Source organism: Echeneis naucrates, chromosome 9 (genome assembly GCF_900963305.1).
Source record: "Echeneis naucrates chromosome 9, fEcheNa1.1, whole genome shotgun sequence".
Taxonomy (NCBI): Eukaryota; Metazoa; Chordata; class Actinopteri; order Carangiformes; family Echeneidae; genus Echeneis; species Echeneis naucrates.
Genome location: NC_042519.1, coordinates 3733437 through 3752901, shown reverse-complemented (window position 1 = coordinate 3752901; position 19465 = coordinate 3733437). Strand labels below are relative to the sequence as shown.

Here is a 19465-nt window from a genome sequence, read left to right as displayed (position 1 = left end):
AAAGTAAAATAATAATAAAATAAAACTGTAAAATTCAGTCAGTAAAAGGCTAGCATCATCTGAATCAGTTGTCTTTCTCTTCTCAGAGAAATGTTTGAACAACCTCATCTTAAAATTCAGTCAGAAGTTAAAACATCATGGCGTGTAGATATTAGCTTAATGCTACCAATTAGTTTACCCACGTTAGCGCCCAATTAACTTAAGCTGCCGGTATGTTACGTAACGTTAGCTGGCCATCGATACTTTGTGAATGTCTGTTTAACTTGTAAAATCTATGGTTATTTATCTTAAAATCTTTAAAGTCTACCTTTCCTCCGGTAAGTTGCTGCCCTATTTTCCAGGACGGCACCCCTCTGACTCTCTGACCTGGTGTCTGAGTGACGTCACTTTCAAGGCCGCGCTCTCGAGAGCACTTACCGTCGTATTACCTCCAACAGGACCCCGCCCCGGCCGCCTCTCCTGAATGAATGGAGGAGACACTGAGTTGGTTCATCCGGACACCGCCTTTAGTCAACATGTCCGGCTCTTTGACAAAGACTGCAAACACCTTCCATCAATCACTCTGCATAAATAAAATGGGACTGAGACAGTGATAAGAACTCATTCAAATGGACTTTAATAAGTCTATTACTATTGCCAGAAAAAGAACAACATGAAACCAGTTTTTTTGTTTGTTTCGTTTTTTTTATTTCAACCCATTGTCATTATTGTGTGCACTTAATGCTTGGCTTAGTCTGTTTAGACACTCGCATACAAATCTGCACCAACAAATACACATTTATTTAGCTTTAACTTTGCCAATGGAACATTTCAGAACTAGGTTTAGTCTGATCAAGGCAAAAACAAATTGTAGCAAGAAAAACAAGAGGAGCCAACGTTGGAAACAAAAGACAAATTAAAGCAGTTTCAGTGGAATCTTCAGAGCATTTTCAAGTAAACTGAGAAAATGTTCACATTAGCTTTATGGTAAACGTAAGGGCATCAACAAAAAAATGAACATGTCCCTTGTGGTTGCATCTTCTGAAGGTGGAATGGTGAATTCTTAGGTTCATTACAGCCTCATCAAAATGCACACAAGGAAACTGTTAGTATTGCAAAAATTCTGTCAAACGCAATCAACACAGAGACAACATTCTCAAACATCATTAAATAATTCACTTGCATTCCCTTCAACGCAAAAAGAGGCTGTCCCTGCTGCAGGCTCTTGTGCTAACTTTAAATGTCAAAAACGGTCTAAAAACTGTGACCTGACTGAGTGTTTTCTGTTGCAATGGATACCAGCTATCGGTTTCACTTGGTCCAGATCAAAACAATGTGTAGTCACCTTAACCAAACACTGGAGGAAATTCAACATACTTCCCAAAATAGCTCAGCTGAGTATCCTCAAGAGGCAATTCCAAAAAGCACCTTCAGCCAAAAACTGTTTGCACACTAGTCTCGTGAGAAAAGAGGAAGGATAACTGCAGTTTGAAGCATCACAGTCTCACTTGTAGAAGCTACGGCTTAACTGTTAAGGCAGGAGTTAAGTATAGAGTACAAAAAAAGCTTATCTCAGTGCAGCTGTATACTGTCTCTGTAACAAATTCATTTGCACACAAATAAAGCAAAGTCCTTGCTACAATGACTGCAAACCTGCAAATAAATACAGTGAATTTTGTATGTTGAGGCACAATAAACTTACAGCTGTCAGTAGCAGCACTGCAGTAATTACATCGGACAATTTTAAGGACACTGTGCTTTAAAATTTCTCCAAAGAACTGTATACAGCATCAGCTTTCACACAAATTGAGTCAGTGGCACAATCACGTGCAAAAATTCATTTTGCAACATTCACTGACGTGTTGAGAAATACGGTCATTTGCTTTCTTTTGGCAACTTCAATGGTAAAATCAATGCTCATGTTTGAACAGTAGCCAGTCAGCTTAGCACAAAGGCTGGAAACAGCTTGTCTGGCTCTGTTGGACATGTCACAAATTCAAGCCAAGAAAGAATTTAGTGCATATTGAGCCATTGAAACTATAATGTAATTTTTATATATAAATTTCATTAGTGAGCTTCAGAGTTGCTGGAAGACAGATATTGTGACCTTGGGAAAGAGTCAGGCTACCTGATTCCTGTCTTTGTGCTGAGCTAAGCCAAGCAGCTGCTGTCTCTGCCTTCATATGCACTTTACACACATGAATATTATATCAAACTTTCATCTAACACTGCCAGAATGTGAAAAACTATGCCAGGAAATCATACCTTTCAAGAGATACTGCACTGGCTTAATAACACAAGCTCTCACCAATGAATCCATTCCAAGTGATTTCTACTAACTACAGTACATTTTACCAACAAGAAGCCCCTGGGCGAGAGACAATTTATCTCAATTAAAGTTGTGGGCAAATGATTTTGGTTTGAATTTCTCTTGTCAATCTAAACACAAACTAAAAGAAAAACCCAACTTCATTCACTCGTGTTTTGGTGATGATGAACTGATGTGCTATATGTGCCTAATTAACTCTAAATGTAAGGTAGAAAATATAGGCATACAAAATGCAAACATTCATACTACACAGTTCTATGATAAGCTTTCACAAAAATCAAATATCTCTTAGTTTACCTTTATGAGTTTATTACTGAGAAAAAAAAATCAGTGTGTTTGAGCTGATTCTTCAATTGTGTTGTAGTATTTTAGAATGTCACATATTTCTGTGCTTAAAAAAAAAAAAAAAAAAAAAATCACTTAATCACTTGTGATCACACTCTAGTCACAAGATGTAACCTTGTATCAAACGTGGTATCTGTCGACAGCATTGCTTCACCCAATAACCAAAAAAGTCACAAAAGAACAATGGAAAGGCTCTGAAACATATTTCAGCAAAAACTTCTCAAATCTTCAGCTTCATAGTCTGTATTGAAAAGATAAGATACTGCCTCTGTGCTAAAGAGAGACCTCATTACCTGTTCTCCCGAAACAAAAACTCAAACAGGCATGCTATCCATTGAAAGAGGCATCAAAATTGCACTGTACTGTTTGAATTAATTGCTGCTGAAGTCCTTTCAAGGGGAATTTTCAGGGTTGTGGAGGAAATTCTAACTTTTCCAACTTTTGGTTTGTTGTTCTGCAGGAGCATGCATTTTCCACAAAATGTTCACAAGCAGCAAAACTTAGAATATTTAAGGAAAATTCTCCTGTTGTAAAGCAGTACACTTAAAGTTAGATTTAGCAGAATTCCTCTTAACAAAACTGGGAATAGTCCTCTACATTTGCAAGGAAGAGCCAGGTAGAAGGCACTCAGACTCAGTCTTTTCCAGACTGCTCTTTCAGATGTGATTGTGGTCACTCACATGGTCAGTTGGTGGTAACTTCACCTCCTTTTTGCATGACTCTAAAGACTCATTAGTGTAACAGTAGACATAAATACAAGCCCTTACTCTACAGAGAAAATACTAGGTGGTATGTCCAATCAGGCTGTGGCCTGCCTTTAGTGTTACTAAATACTGAGGACCGGCATGCAGTGTGACTGGCTGACTGGATGTGAAGGAGAGAGCTAGGTGAGGTATAACAGTTGACTGTGGTGATGGAAGGTTGCTGACAGCGCAGAAAGGCTGTTGTGGCACTGACTGTACTGCAGGAACAAGGCAGGTGAGGCGGTCAAGTCAGGTCTCAAAGTACTTGTATATGGCTGTGACATAGGTCATGACACTTTGCCAGTCCGGCCTCTCTGTGTGGACCATCTCATTGATGTCCTGGAATAGAGATGGAGGCGATTTAGGAGAAGGAAGAAACTGCTAAACTAAACAATATTACTTCATTATTTTTGTTTTAACGTAATATTTGTAATTTCAACAATTAATTTGGACAGTGCATATAAATGAACCATCTCCATAATAAGTTAACAAGTTGTCACTAAAAGGTCCGGCAGATCTAGTCGGTGAACCCTAACACATAAAATGGACACAAATACCAATGAACTAGACAGGATAACAATGGAGGGTATTCTGTATAATCATTAACATAGGGTTTTCTCTTTGAATTTATAGTTTTTTTATATTCTTTTCAAGAAGAAAATCAATACTATACCACTTTTGCATTTATATAGTAAATAATAAACTTCAGCAGGAAATCAGTCTAGCTTAGCATAATTTGACTAACTTGTAGGAAAGACTGGAAAAACAAAAATATGATTACATGTTTCTGTGCACATTCCTGTGAGTTTGTATAATGTTCACATTGGTTTGTATATAGTGTTACACTTTACTCGTACTCATGCTAACCATCATCATTAAGATTCGAAGCTTACCAAAGTGCATTTGATGCCCACACTCTCTGCAGCTTGGAAAGCTAAGGTGAAATTTCTCCTCTGAGAAAAAGAAGATGCACCACAATGAAACAACTGGACAAACAGTGTTGGCCATTTAGAGGGACGGGATTCTCCTCTGCTCTACACTTGCCTTCTCTTGGCTGGTGAGCTCCTGGTAAGGGATGTGTGCAGGCAGATAGGTGTGGAGCACAGCACAGAAGGCCAGGCCATCGTTCCAGCTACTGCTGAAGTTTGTGATATCAATGTTCTGAGAAAGCAGGGACAATCCAGTGTCACTCTGATTTCATCTGACAGAGCATTTGCAATCCAGCATAAAAATCGATAGAAAATTAATTTCACTCTGAACTAAGAGGGTACAAATTCGTTATTTCAAATAATGTCACTGTCAGACATGTTATCGCAGGCTTTCAACATTGCTACCAACACTATTATGCTAACAATATATTCAGTTTTCAAATCAAATCAGATCAGATTTATTTGTATAGTGCCAAATCATAACAAAGTTACATCAAAGCACTTTACATATAGAGCTGGTCTAGACCAAACTCCTTCACTTTTTTTTCCACTGGACTATTTAAAATTATCTAACAAGAACATTTATCAGCATACATCATCTCTCCCACCATCAACTGTCGCTTGACCTTTGAAGTCAAAACTTTATAGTGCTTAAGTTAAATGTAGTAAGATGTTCATGTCCCACCTGTGTCATCAGCATAATCTAAATAGTGCACAATGACTCAGATAGGATCTTGGGTTTTTGTCAGGCAGGTAGCCAGGTAGCAGGATGCATTCAATTTCACACATCTGCTGGAGAGAACATTAACTCCCACAACAACATAAGCTGTAACAGTAAAAAAAGGGGTACACCTCACATCAATATAGCAAGTGTCTCTGGACAACTCTGGACAACAGCTGCTATCCATTTTACTCATTTCTAGGTCAGCGCTTTGATGATTAAGATTGTCTCCGCACAGTTCTAGACTGACTTCTTCAATTAGAGTAGGCTATCTTTTTGGAGTATTCAGAAGGCTGCAGGTGCTGACTCAAAAGTTTTCACACAGTGGACGCAGAAGTTGGAGATGACCAGTATTTCTTTCAACAAAGCCAGATTCTGGGTTCCCTTGTACTGAACCATATCCAAGAGCGACGAAAGGCCCAGGCTTTGTTGTTCCAGGTGTGACGAAGAAATCCCCCTCCAACGATAAAAGGGTTCAGCTTTATCTTAGCTCAGTCTGAATCTAGGCTGCAGTGGCTTCTTTATTTTTCATCCTTATTGATGGGCCCTGAGCCTCCGTTACCTCTGGTGTGACGGGGGTTGTGTCTCCATTCTTTGCAAAGGCAGGAGTGGAGTCAGTGAGCTGGTACGCTAACCAATTAGTTGAAATTTTTTACAGCTTTTGACCACACAGGAAACTTCAATGAGAAGTGGCCTAGATGCAGCAACCAGGCTGCAGAGGCCGTGGAATAAGATAAGAACCATGGTTGATTCCAAATAATCAGGACCGAAAATCTATAATCATTTGGGGCCACTTCTGCAGACAGGGTGAGTATTTTTCACTCATAGTCAGTAAACTAGCCTCTAACAATATATACTTGTAAAATAACAGAAAGTCCAGAACAATCGGCTCTAAATAGTATAAAAGTATTCTTTAGCTCCTTTTTGTATTTGCGTGGTTTATTAATTTTCAATTAAGCAGCTAAGACAGACATAACTACATCAATTACAAATATGTGGTACAATATTGTGGTCTTTCTCAACTTGATAACTGACAAGTTTCTAATTTGTATTTCATTTTGGAGAACTGGGGATGTCCCCCAACTACTCTGAAATCTTATAATTGAACTACACCATTTATCCTGCCAAATGAACTAGTTTTATTTTATTATTTTTTTATTTATCACGGACCTCCTCTCAAGTTCCCACTGCTATTATTAATTAGACAGAATCTAGTTTTACTACAACAGTGATACAGAATTGTCCCAGACAAACTCTTCCAGGTCGAGGAACTACTGACGCTTAAAATTGCTATTGTGACAGACGATGCTTCTTCTGAATTCGACTTCTGATGTTTTGAAATTATGTAATAATTTCGTAACTATATGTTTAGCTAAGTCAAGACACAGTACAAGGAAATTTTCTACCCTGTAACAAATCAAACTCTTTTGCCTATAGCACCCACCACGCAGCTCAAACACTGACAACTTGATCACAGATTTGGGTCTGCGGATCACTTGCATGTGGATTCTGATAATCTCAATTCTAACTCCACACACCCAGAGACACAGAACCATAGGAGAAGAGTGGAATCTACCTTGACAGGCCAGAGACAGGAACTTACCTGGTAACCCTCAGTCTTCTTCTGGCACCACTTCAGCAAAGCATTTCTTTTGGAGCCTCCATACTCCCTGGCCAGTGCTGACAGTGGGTCCTTTCTCTCCTCTCTGAAACAGACATACAGAACATTTAAAACTTTACAATGACAGAGGGGCAAACACATTTTATGACAGGGAAAGATGGCATCCCTAGAGCTGTATTTTCAGTAGTTCAATCAAAACTAGAGTAACAGGAAATGATATTGCACAAGCACATGACAGATCAAAACCAATGACACACATGGAACAGACATTATACAAACTAGGTTAGTCTGTATAATGTTAGTAAGTGTGTGTGCGTTGTGGTACACAATAACAACAGTTTAATAGCAGAATGTAACATTATCATTACATGTAAAGATATATGCAGAGAGCAATATAAAAATACTGATAATGTATGATAATTATCAAATTTGTGGGGAATGGTGGAGGAGGGGCCACCATGACCACCACATACAAGTGAGGCAGTGTTACCTTAGACGACTACGTGCTGTGGGGGTGATGGAGGCTGTGGGAGAGGAGGAAGACAGGGAGAGAGGAGAAGATGCTGCACTCATAGCAATTAGGGAGGATGAGGAGGTCCCATCTGAGGTGGACATGTCCCTTTTTATCTCTTCACTGCTCCTGCGGGACACTGCTTAGAGCAGGGGAGATGGTTATAAAACTACAAATAATGTAGATTTTTTTTTTTTTTTTAAATAATTAAACTTTAATTTCTCACCTGAAATTGCCTTGGTGGAGTCCATGTTGGAGACCCTCTGGAGAACTGATGGAGGTCGACTACCCGAGGTTCCCCTGAGAAGGTGTTCAGCTGTGTACAAATGTACATGCAGTGTTTAAATTAGATGCAAGAGGGGCATTGTGATTAAGTGTTCCTCTGAAATTAGAGGAAACAGGGTCAGTACAGAGCCACATTGAGTCCTTCTGAGTTTAGGGAATATCCACACACAAGGCCAACTCTCTAAGCAGCAAAAATCAAAGAACAATAAACTGCCCCTCTGTGGCTCAAGCCAAGTCTGCACATTCATAAAAGACTTGAACTCATTACTGGTGAGGGAAACTCTACAGAACATGGTGGCTTAATTTTTCCCTCCTAACATCTACTCTTGTGTTTGATCAGCTGGAGAATCGGCTAACAGTAAACCTGCCTAACTGGGGCCGTCCATCCAATTAATCCTTAATAATATTTTGCTCTGAGTCTGCAGAGGAAATACAGGCTATGGCTCATTCGATGTGTTGCCCATAGTATGAGCACACAATTTTGCCTTTACAGAGGCTATGGGTCTCAAATAAATTATAAAATAAAATATATTATAAAGTGCAATGATCAATTCAGAATTCAAATGATCATTCTGGCAGCTGCTCACCTGGCATGGTGATGTCTGTGTAGCTGGGCCTCTTGTCACTCAGTGAAGAGAGTGGCTTGGGTGCTGACATAGACCCAGTTAGGGAGTGTCTCTAAAACAGGTAGACATTAAAACAGTTTTTATAAAATTCCAAGATAAATCTTGATTAAAAAATAAATAAATATATATACATATATATATATATATATATATATATATATATATATATATATATATATACCCCATATATATATATTTTTTTTTTCCACTGTGTTCTGATCATTTCCATAAAAAACTAGAGAAATTCTATTAGACTGTCCCATTTTGTACGATCTTATTATTTTTAATTTTTGATTTAGCTCATGAATTCACACTCATACTGTTATAAGACACTGCTTCTTAAAGCTTCATCCAATCTTTAAGTTTAGAACTAAGATATATCAAATTAGTATAGATATCTTCAGATTTGAAGCTTTACAAATTTTTACTACCAATAATACCTCATGTTAATGCAAATTATGTGTAATGAAGAATGGGTTATATCTCCAGAGAGTATGCTGTAGGTACAAGATAAAAAGAACATTTTAGGAATTCATTCATTCATAGGTTTTCCCTCCTGTACCTGTATGGGTGAAACAGCAGCAGCTGGAGGCGTCTTCATTGGACTGGGGCTAAGGGGGGTACGTGGGAGTGGGGCAGCTGTTGCGGTTGGAGCCACGGAGGCACTGGTTGAAGGTGGACCTTAGTAAACACAGAGGACACACAGCTTAGAGCTGCTGCACGTAGGCACCTTCAGTGATAGTCTATAAAACATTTTTGTGAAACATTTGGAGCGAAAACCCCAAGAAGAACTTGAAGTAAACAAAATCAACATTCCCCAGATTTCCAATAAGATCAGTCACTGAAACTGAAAATAAAGTCTAGGTGCAACTCAGAGAACATCATGGAAAAGCATGATTCACCTCTCCATGTAAATGTTTCAACAGCACTGTCACATTTAAATCTGCAGAACTATATAGATGCATAACTTGAAGGTATAGAAATTAGTAAAGCAGGACAGTTCACATTTTACGGTACCTTGTGAGGCACTGTCAAAGCTCTTGATGAGTGTCTTGACAGTGGGGGAAGGCTCTGAAGAGGTGGAAGAACGCCGGCTGAGGCCCATCCCTTGTCTGAGAGCAGCCAGGTCTCTTTCCACAGCGTTCATGTAGTTGTATACGCGGCCTCTCTCCTCTTCCTGCCTGGGACACACAGTATTCTCCTTAAAATGTAAAGCTAATGACCAATATTCAAAAATTTACATTAAAGTGTAGGCACAGATATCCAATCAATTATAATGTATTATTTTGGTCTGCTGTCCTCTAACAGTAACTATAATCCTGTGGGATTCTGACGAGCTTCCAGCTTCATAATCAAATAAACAGTGACATTGCTCCTGCAAGAGACAGAACAATGCAAGCACGACCACTGGAGCTGCTCCACTCCTCTCTCTGGCTCTTACTTGCGGCTCTTGACCTCATCCAGCTCTTTGCTCAGCTTCTCGTTCTTCTCCTGCACTTCCTGTAGTCGCCGCCGCAAGTCTCCAATCTCCTCCTGCGCTTCCGACTTAATGTCATTAGCAATGACAACAGCTGTCTGCAGGTCAGCCTGGAACTGACGCCACTCCATTGACTCTTCCTGTAAACACAGACAGGCCCGACAGACAGAAACCCTTAGAGAATTATCGCATAGGCTGAAAGTGTTTTAGTCATTTCAGTCATTCTGGGGCTGACACTGTGCTAACAGACCAGTGCCAGCAAAGTAAACCAGGTGCAAGCAACTAAAATGTACACCTCTACTACTCAGAGCAGGTTCAGGTTATCATATTGGCTGTGCGAAGTATTTAGTTAGTGGCTATAAATCTTTTGAGTGCCAGAAAAGATTTAGGGGAAATGTGAAGGACTTCCCTTTGTTTGTTATGAGGAAGGAAGGAAAGTGCAAATTTGAGTTATAATTCTCAGTGGGTTGCTAATACCAAAAAAAAAAAAATTCTGAGCTAAAATAAAGTCTGAATATTATTGGATTTATCAGTCTCTGGATACATGTACTATTTCACTGTCTTTCGCTGACTTCACTGTCTGTCATTCATCTTGTAAATCAGAAGCAAACTCATTTTAATCAAACAATCAAGCAGCCTACAGTAGCACCTCACCCTCAGTCTGCGGTGAAGAATCTTAATCTCTCTCTCCATGTCATGCTTCTGGTCCTGCAACTTCTTCACAGAGTCTGAGACAGAAAAAAAAAGATACATGCTGGCTGAGTTAATGCAACAGAACAGACCGAGTCAACACCACAGACAGTCCTTGGAGAAAGCTGTTTGATTTACGGACATGATAGCGTGGTAGAAGCATAATAAATCTCAAAAAAATCTTCTTTCAAATGTTAAATTTAAGGATATCTGGTTTGTCCCTTTCAGCGAACAAGAGGTGCCTAAACTCACCACCCAGTCTAACTTTATCAATTTTGACCCACTTACTTTCAAGGTCTGTGATGATGAGGTTGTCGTGGAGTTTCAGAGCTCTGTGCTGCTCTACCTCATCCTCCAGCTCAAAGATCGTTTCCTTCATGTCTGCGATCTCTGTCTCCTTTTCCTGCAGCTCTATGCGCTGCTTTTCCAGCGCGTGCTCCTGCTCAGTCATCTGTTGTTGCACCTGTTCTTGGAAGTCCCTGTACTCTCTGTCCATCTGCATACACAGGATGGAGAGTGTCCTTAAGTTTATAATCAACAAAGATTTAGGTAATCTACTGACTAATGTGCACCACAGTTAAAGCACTGTCACACTGTAATACAAAAAGATCCACGGTGTGCAGTATCTATATTTAACATCTGCCTAGGTATCCTCGGAAGTTTCAAACAAGGACTATGCACCAATCAACGGAATGGCATTTCACCTTCCTTAATAAAAAGGACACTCATTTTGATGATGCAAAGAGTCTTGAAACATAGATTAAAATTCCCTTTGGCTCAAACTCCAATTTAGTGTCTTTAACGTCTCTGTAACAGCTTATAATTTGTCATCTTATCTTTGGGCCTCACATTTGAACTAACCTTGGTGAAAGTCTCCTGCAGCCTGCTGAGTTCACCGTGGGCTTGTTCCATCTCCTCCTGCATCTTTGCAGCCTTCGCCTCAGCCTCCTCCTTCCCCAGCCGCACACCTTCCAGCAACTGGCAGATGTCGTTCTTGTCTCCCGCAGTGTGAAGAGAGTACAATTCAGCCACCTTTTGCCTCTCCTGGTCCAGCTGGGACCTGCAGCGGCTCAGCTCCGCCTGGTCATTGCTCACTGCTGCCTTGTACTCCTCAAGCACAGCAGCCATGGCAGACCGGTCCTGCCTCTCAGACTCCATTATCCGTTCCATTTGGTGGTTCCTCTCCTTGAGTGCGCCAATCATCTCCTGGGCCTCAGCATTGTCTTGTTCAGCCATCTTTAGCGTGTTGGACAGGTGTTGTTGCACCCCAAGCAGCTGCTCTCTTTCAAAGCGAGCATTATCTGCCAGGTCTGCATAGCGCTGCTCCAGCTCCAAGTAGCGGCCACTCTTGATATCTTCTTCTAAAACGTAACAAATGTGGTGCTCATCCAGTAGGGAGCGTAGATACTCGATTTGGCGACCATAGAGCTCAAGCTTGTCACTCTGCTGGCACAAGGAATCCATGAGGATCACCTTCTCCTCCCCAAGTCGCTCATTCTCCCCATTCAGCTCCTGGGTGATTTGCTGCAGATCAGCCAACTCCTGTAGTGTGGCCTGAAGCTCCTCAGCAGTGCTGTGCTGGTTCTCTTCCATCTGGTGGATGCGCTCTGTCAAACAAGCTACCGACACCTCACTGGCATTACCACTGCTGCCCCTCCGTGAGCGCTCCCTGCTGGGTGCACACTCTGACTCAGATGATGAGGATGTTCCAGAAGGAGCATCCAAAGCATCATCACTGGAGGTAACAGCCTGGTAGACCTCGCTGGATTCACTGTCGAGGTTGTCCGCTGAGCCTCCATGCTGGTGTCCTGTAAGCAAATCCTCCAAAGAGCCTGGGGCAGAGCCTTCAGCTGAGGGAGTCAGTGTACCCAAACCCCCACTTTCACCCTGCCCAATGCCTGCGGCCAAGTGGTCTGGGCTCAGCGAAGCATAGTTGAACAACTTGTCGGAACCATCCAACCTTTGCTCCAAAGAGAAGCCCAGCGCATTCAGCCGGTCCTTCAGCATGCGGTTCTCACTCTTAAGCAGGTTGAGCTCCTCTCTGATTGTTTGGTTCTGCTCTTGTAAGAGAATTAAAGTGGACTCCACATCAGCAGCTGTGATGGCTGAAACTTGGGGCTTTTCTTCTTCTCCGGCTTCTTCCTGCAGTGGAAACTCTTTCCTACCCAAACCAAGCTGGGCCCTCATGTCCCTCAACTCGCTGCGCAAATGTAGGATCTCTACGTCTTTGCTTTTAGCCAAACCTAACAAGTCTTTCACTTTAGCCTCCAGAGCCACCTTATCACTAATTTGGCCGTCTGATTTAGATTTGCTCATGCGTCCTTCATTTTCTGTCAGATTCTGGCTACAAGAGCGCTTCCCAGAGGGCACATCTCCTGCTACAGTCCCTGATACTAACTGCTTCTTAGCAGCTGATATCCTGGATGTCCGAAGACGATCTCGTGATGAATTTGGCTCCTTTGAAGTTGAGGATGTTGTACGCTTGGACGAAAATCCTGGTAAGAGAACAAACGGCTAACTTTACATTTCCAGTAAATCATCACAAGAAAAAATGTATACCCAGGAATGCGATTTTAGATAAACCTGATGTTTTTTGCTTGTTGTCTAGATTGTTAGCACTAGTCCCAATGGAGGTGGTCCTCTTGGTCTTGGCAGTGCCACTATTCGATGCAGAATTCCCTCCAGCCATTGCTGCTAAAAGATCATCATTGCTTTTCATCTGAAATCACAAGCATTCAATCCATTCACTTTCAAACATGATGGAAAAAAGTGTGTGTAATCAGCTGGTCAGTCACACAGTGATTCTCACCTTGGACAGAGGTGCTGTGATGCCAGTTTTGGCTCCAGGCTTTCCAGTGCCAGCAGTGGCCAAAGCCTCAGCCTTCCCCCGATCTGCACTCACTTTACTCGCCACTGTCCGAACCGACTTCTTCATTCTGAGTCCTCTGATGCCAATTCATTTATAATTCAATCTGTGGAAAAATTAAGAAGGAGAAAAGTAAGATATGTCAGCCCTGTAGAATAATGGCTTCATTTTCTATGAAAGAGGAATTCTTTCCATAGATTCTGCCCCCTGTATACCAAGGCCCACACCTAACCCTCACCCCTAACCCAGAACCCTGTGACTTTAAGTTCATTCTAGATGGTTGGTGTTTGGTGGTGGCAGAGAATTTGGCCTTTGCTGTTGATCTCTTCTATGATACTGCAGTTTAAATGGTTGTGCATTTATTTACTTGGACACTTGCTGGGCTGTTGTATTCACTACTTAAATAATTTTACCTTCACAGCAGTTATATTTGGTGGCTGTTAATGCAGCTGCAGTATCACCAATAACGCGCACACAGGAATGCAAGATAAACAGTGAAACAGGACGAACTACAAGCCAACCAGAGCCCCCACTAGATGGCATGTATCTACAGTTGTGGAAAAATATTGCAGCGTTAAACTCCTCTGAGATAATGCACGACTTCACTCCCAGAAAATCAGCAATTAAGAATGCTTTGGTATTCAAATGTTCATTTGCTTTGATGCACTAAAGTAATACAATGTTGTTTTTTTTTTTATCATATTCAACACAAAACTCTCAAATGGGCTGGACAAAATTATTGGCACCCTCAACATAATGTTTGATAGCACATCCTTCAGGATAGATATCGGAAACTAATTGCTTTCTGTAACCATGGATTACTTTCTCACACCTCTCCCCTAGATTTTTGGACCACTCTCCATTTGCAAACTGCTCCACATCTTTAATATTTCAGAATCAGAATCGGCTTATTGTTATATATTCATGTATACAATACATATCATCCCATGGTGTTGGTGGGAGGGATGGCAGGCAGAAATGGATGCCTTGCTGGGCATTCTTAGTGAGAGCTGTTGTGTTGATGAACCAGTTCAAATCATCAGCCGTTCATGGTCAGCGGACCTTCTGCTTGATTTTCTCCATATTTAAGGAAAAGTAGTAGTTGTTGCACTGCTTGGCCAGTAGATTCAACTCATCACTGTTCTGTGCAGGATTGTCATTTGTGACAATACCCACCATTGTCATCAGCAAATTTTATAATGCTGTTGGAGATAAACGTGGCAGAGCAGTCGTGAGTGAACATAGTGAACCGGAGTGGACTGAGGTTCTCGAGGCGTTGCCTCCTATCTGTAATAACTGTGGCCTGCAGATGAGAAAGTCCAATACCCAGTTGCATAGAGATGTGTTGAAACCCAGTGTATGAATTAATTAAATAATAATTAAGTTTATTTCAGTACATTTCAAAATAAAGCAAAACATAAAACACACAGTAAACAAAACATTTTTGGAGGGATTTTTCAGTTATGTATACAGATGGGTGTAAGTAGAAGCAAAAGCTTATATAGACCTACTCCTGTTACTTTACATGGCTATACCTGTCACAACAAATCCAGTGTGCTCGGTTTCCCTGTCAGGTTTTGTGAAAAGATGGTGTTAAAGGCAGAGCTGAAGTCAATGGACAACATGATATGGTGGTGGGTTTGAAGAATTTTGAGACAACCCCCTGGAACAGATATGTTTTATAGACGTCAATGACCCAAAACATACTACAAAAAGAAGTACAGAAGAAGTACACCTCTGCGTTGTATGCTTATTAAAACTAAAGAAAACTAAAAAAAAAAAAAATGTAAGAAATACGGATCAACGCACAAAAAAGATTAACTTCATTTACCCTGTTTTTCAGTCTGAGTGCATTTTCAGAAAAGATTAAAAAGTGCTTCAATTTACATTAACTTTGAGAAAGTTAAATCCTTATAAGCCTTAAACACTTCTCAGCCAACAAGATGAATGTGACTGCTACGTCAGTCTCCAGGGAATAAGTTATAATACAAACTTATAACAACTGCTGGAACCATTTGTTACTGCAAAATAACTCTGGCCCCGTGGCATGTCACCGCACCCCTCTATTTGAGAAACACTGAAGCCATGGCCAGCTGCTGCATTCAGTGTGTATTTATTTGTTGGAGGAATGCGGCCTTTAAGTATGGACACAGAGGACAACAAAGAGTTTTGCTTTCTTTGTGTCATATAGAAAGAAGAGTGAGGCCAAAAAAAGTAGATTCCCTTACAGATCAAAGGCAGAACTCCAACTTAACAGCTGATGTCTTATTTGTTAAGGCAAAAATGTAAGTCTTTTGGTTAGGCACTGGCCAACCACTCTGACACACTACATTTCACAATACGCTGCTGGAAAATGAGTTGGTGCCATTGTTGTTCAAGGAAAACAAAGTGTATAATTCACAGGAAATAGTCAATATTTTTCACATGTATACAGGTCTGAAGACTGCGAGCCAAAGTGATTTATTAAACACAGGAACTTCAGCTACGATCTGTCTTTGAGTCGATGCTATACTGTTTTCCTCAGCAACTACTCTTTATTCAAAACAAATACTGTACTGACTTTAGCTGTGTTTCCTCATTACGAGTGTTTTGAATGTGTCACAATAATTATTTTTTGTCAACATTTTTTTTTTTTGGCTTTTAATTTCTGCCTCCATAGACAGACACCAAGATTTTTGCCTTCTTCTTATAGCCAAACCAAAAGAAACACTCATTACTTTCATTTTAACAGTAACTGCCAACCCAGGATTATAAGATCTTACATTATTTATCTGCAAGAGGTAGAAATAATTGCCTGGAAAGCTTTTAATGTGTTTAAACCAGACAAGACAAGACAAGCACTTGCCTCTAATAAACTGAAGCTGAGCTGAGGCTAAGTAGCCAATTAACCAATTAACTAAGCTAATCACTACCTACTTTGGATAGTAATTAATTTACTTATTCTTTCAAGCTACTATATGTTTAGCTTCTCATTTGTGAGAATTTTTTTCCCCCTATGTGACAGAGCACTTTAGAAGTTCTACGTTCTATAGTGTTGCCTAGACAAAACATAGTTTGGTTTCACCAGCATTTCCTATTGTTTTCAATTATTAGATTTGTTTATAATAAAGCATATTGTTCTAAAAATGACATGCTTATTATATCATAGTTTGAAATCTAGCTAATCAAAAGCCATTTAATTTGTCATTTGTCTTTACACCACTATGTGCTACTGATTGTTAAAATGTGTGTCTCACTATGCATCCTTAACATATGTTTTAACTGTGCCAGGCAATTTGCTGAGAACTAACATGCTCTCAATGAACAGTCATTCTTCTGAATAGCTGAATATGTGTCAAAGCAAATGTCTGACACAGAGAGCTCAAACGTTTTTATTGGATCTGATTAAACATAGGCGCACAGGCTGGGGACCAACAGGGCAGCTATATGGGGCAGAGTCAGTTCCCTGTTCCCTTTTCTTTCAACTCTCCTTGTCTGCAGCACAGCATGCGTTTCACCATGGGTACATGGCCTTCAACAAAAAGCTTTTGAGTAGGGCCCATTTGAGAACCCCTTAATTTATACACACAAAGTGGTCACTCTCAGTTCAGTTAGTTTAGTTTTAAGAATGCAGGCAGAACAACTTGTTCCTCTCATAGGACTGTAGTTTACAATAACATCTGTGATGAATCACACCAACAAAACAAAGCTGTGTATCTGATATGGAATCGCAACTTTCCTGATGACTCCACATCACTGTGTTGACTGTAACTGTGTTTTTCTTTAATTATAGCTAAGATCTTAAACAGCACAGCAGTAGAAAAGGCCATGTGGGTAGTTTAACGGAACCAGGCATTTTCTTAAATATTAGCCAGTGACTCACTGTCAACCACACAAATTTGATGCAGAGGAGTGACAATTGCTGGATTTCATATGAAGAATTTACCATATAATTAATTCATCGAAAATAAAAGATGATGTAAAATGTTGTAATTTTGCCTATTGAATATATATACGAGGTCTACACCTTGTAATATCAGCAAAACAAAATTGATGAAAGTTGTGGAAAACCTGCAAACAATATTAACATATTTAGTTCTGTGCTCCACATTAGTCCGGAGACCAGTAACACAGTATTTGATTTCATTATTATCAGATACAATGGACCCGATTCAAAGTCAAAGTGAAGGAAAAGAGCTGTGGGCCATAGTAGTCAAGTTATAAATAGCCCTCCTTTGCTCTCCTCCCACACTCATAGTTTAACCATAAGAAGGCACTTCCTTGCCATAACACCAGCTTCCTGTGGTGGCCTTTCCAATAAATAAATAAGTAAACAAACAAAAACCTAAAAGTGTTGCTTGTGTGTGCCAAGGACAAACAGACATCAGTTTGCCTGAGACATAGCTGACACTTTCAAGCATTTACTGCACTACGCCTCACTGTTAATACAGAGGTCTAAAACTGTATCAATCTGGACCTTCTCTTTTTCCAACCTTCATTTAACAGCAACCACCAATTTTAATATTTCAATGTTGCTACATTATGCTGATAAAGAATCACTAAAGTAAATACCTACACTTAAGTCATCCATAGGATTCATATTTCTGACATAATGATGTTTTTTTTTAGCTCCCACTGTAAAGACAACCTCTCACACAGATGAATTTCTGTTTTTCCCCTTCTTTACTCACTCGGGGTGGGAGTTTCCAGGACTGAAGTGAAATCATTTTTCTACAAACAAAGCAAAAAACCTGGAAAGGCAAAGTAGAAAGATCCCATAAGTCATGTGTCCCAGATACTGAACTGAAGAGTGGGATGTGAAACACTGCTGTTTTCCAAGCTGGGGAGTATCGACCCAGATTTAAAGGTGTGTGAGATGAGTTTAGTGTGCAGGAAAGAGAAAGACCTGGTCTACAAAGGACTGAGCTGGAGCATCATTTCTGTGTTCAGCACCACGACAAGCACTCGGTTACACATCAAACCGTTCAGGTAAATAAAACCACTTCACACCGTCTAGGAAGCCACCGTCGCTAAATGGCATCTTTGAACCAAGGAGACCACCCAGCTAGCTATCTAGCTAGTTGGTTAGCTGCTATATCGCAGGGAATTCCAGTCATTTCACTTCCTGTTTGACCTCGCGCTTTCAAATCAAAAGTACTAACAAAGACACGTAAGCATGGCCATCATCAGTTTTTACTGAATCGGAAACTGATTCACTTAATGGGTTTTTTTTAACCCCCACTTAGAGTAATAGTAGGCCGAATAGAAACGACAAATTAAGCTTGATCACAAGCCTTAATAAAAGTTAGACTCAAAGGCTTCTACTCTCCACAGACGTGCCCAGTGCTGTCTGCATGTAATGCTTGTGCAGGCAGATGTAAACTGAGCATGGCTAGAGTTTAAAGCGACGGTTTACATCCTAGAAGACCAATGTCGGAGTTTAAAGTGCCTTCACGTGGTTCGGCCCAGTCCCAGCTGCGGAACAGACATTGTAACACATTCACGCCCGAAGCACGCTGAACGCGTCCTTACACAACGAGGACTTATTTTGAAATCATTCATACAACGGGTCCAAGTAACGTCTGCTGTCTTGACAGCTGAGCTGAAAAGTGGCGTGAGGTTTAAAGCAGCAAATCATCACGTTGTTCAAAATGAACCACGCCAACATGTCAAGTATGCGCTGCAAGTGGAGCTCTAGTGCAGGTTTCGCGTTTCTGCTACTTCGGCTCGGTTAATTTACCTCAGCTGTCAGTGAGCTTATGGTGGCTAAAGCTAATGTTAGGCTAACAGTGTTAGCGTAGCCGGCAAAAAGGCAGCGCTCCGGCAGGAAGATGGTGAAATACCCATACCTGGTAGTCTGTTAACGTTTCATCTCAGAGAAATTAACGAAAATCCATTTATGGTCAGCAATCCCACAATTTGAGACACCACCAGGTAGCATCGGTTTCGGATGTCAACTCCTTTCTGCTGCCAGCAGCCGGATGATCCTCTGCTCCCTCCTCTGGTTGCATCACCTAGTATTATCATGACTCCTGCAGGGGGACACTTCACTCTCCCAGGATGTTTTCATATCCACTGCTGGCTTCCCATGACCCTTTGAGCTCACACCAGTCACAGAGGGGCAGATGGCCGAATGCTATTCATGTTCCTTCGCAATCCATTTCTTTGGATGATTGCTTGACCACCTGAGAGTTGAAACAAGTCGTTCTCATGTGTGACCATTCCAAAGTGCTCAGGCTGACATTTCGTGGTAAGAGCAGTTCATCCCAGCTCATCGCTCTCTTCACCGCATGGTGAACGGCGAATCACAACAACTTGCAGACAAAAGTCAATAGAGCACAGTAAAGGAATAGTATTTGTTTTT

The 19465-nt window shown here is 40.8% G+C and overlaps 1 protein-coding gene across 1 annotated transcript; it reads right to left on the bottom strand.

The window, feature by feature from the left end:
- Positions 1-674: 674 nt before the first annotated feature.
- Positions 675-19089, bottom strand: specc1la (sperm antigen with calponin homology and coiled-coil domains 1-like a). The gene is made up of 16 exons (XM_029511510.1): positions 18951-19089; positions 13066-13228; positions 12840-12975; positions 11118-12751; positions 10545-10752; positions 10221-10294; positions 9531-9706; positions 9107-9270; positions 8652-8770; positions 8051-8141; positions 7405-7494; positions 7158-7317; positions 6650-6752; positions 4441-4557; positions 4290-4349; positions 675-3735 (listed from the first exon to the last, which is right to left on the bottom strand). The coding sequence occupies exons 2-16, from the start codon at positions 13189-13191 to the stop codon at positions 3646-3648; spliced, it is 3348 nt and encodes a 1115-aa protein (XP_029367370.1). The 5' UTR covers positions 13192-13228; positions 18951-19089; the 3' UTR covers positions 675-3645.
- Between the last annotated feature and the right edge of the window lie 376 nt (positions 19090-19465).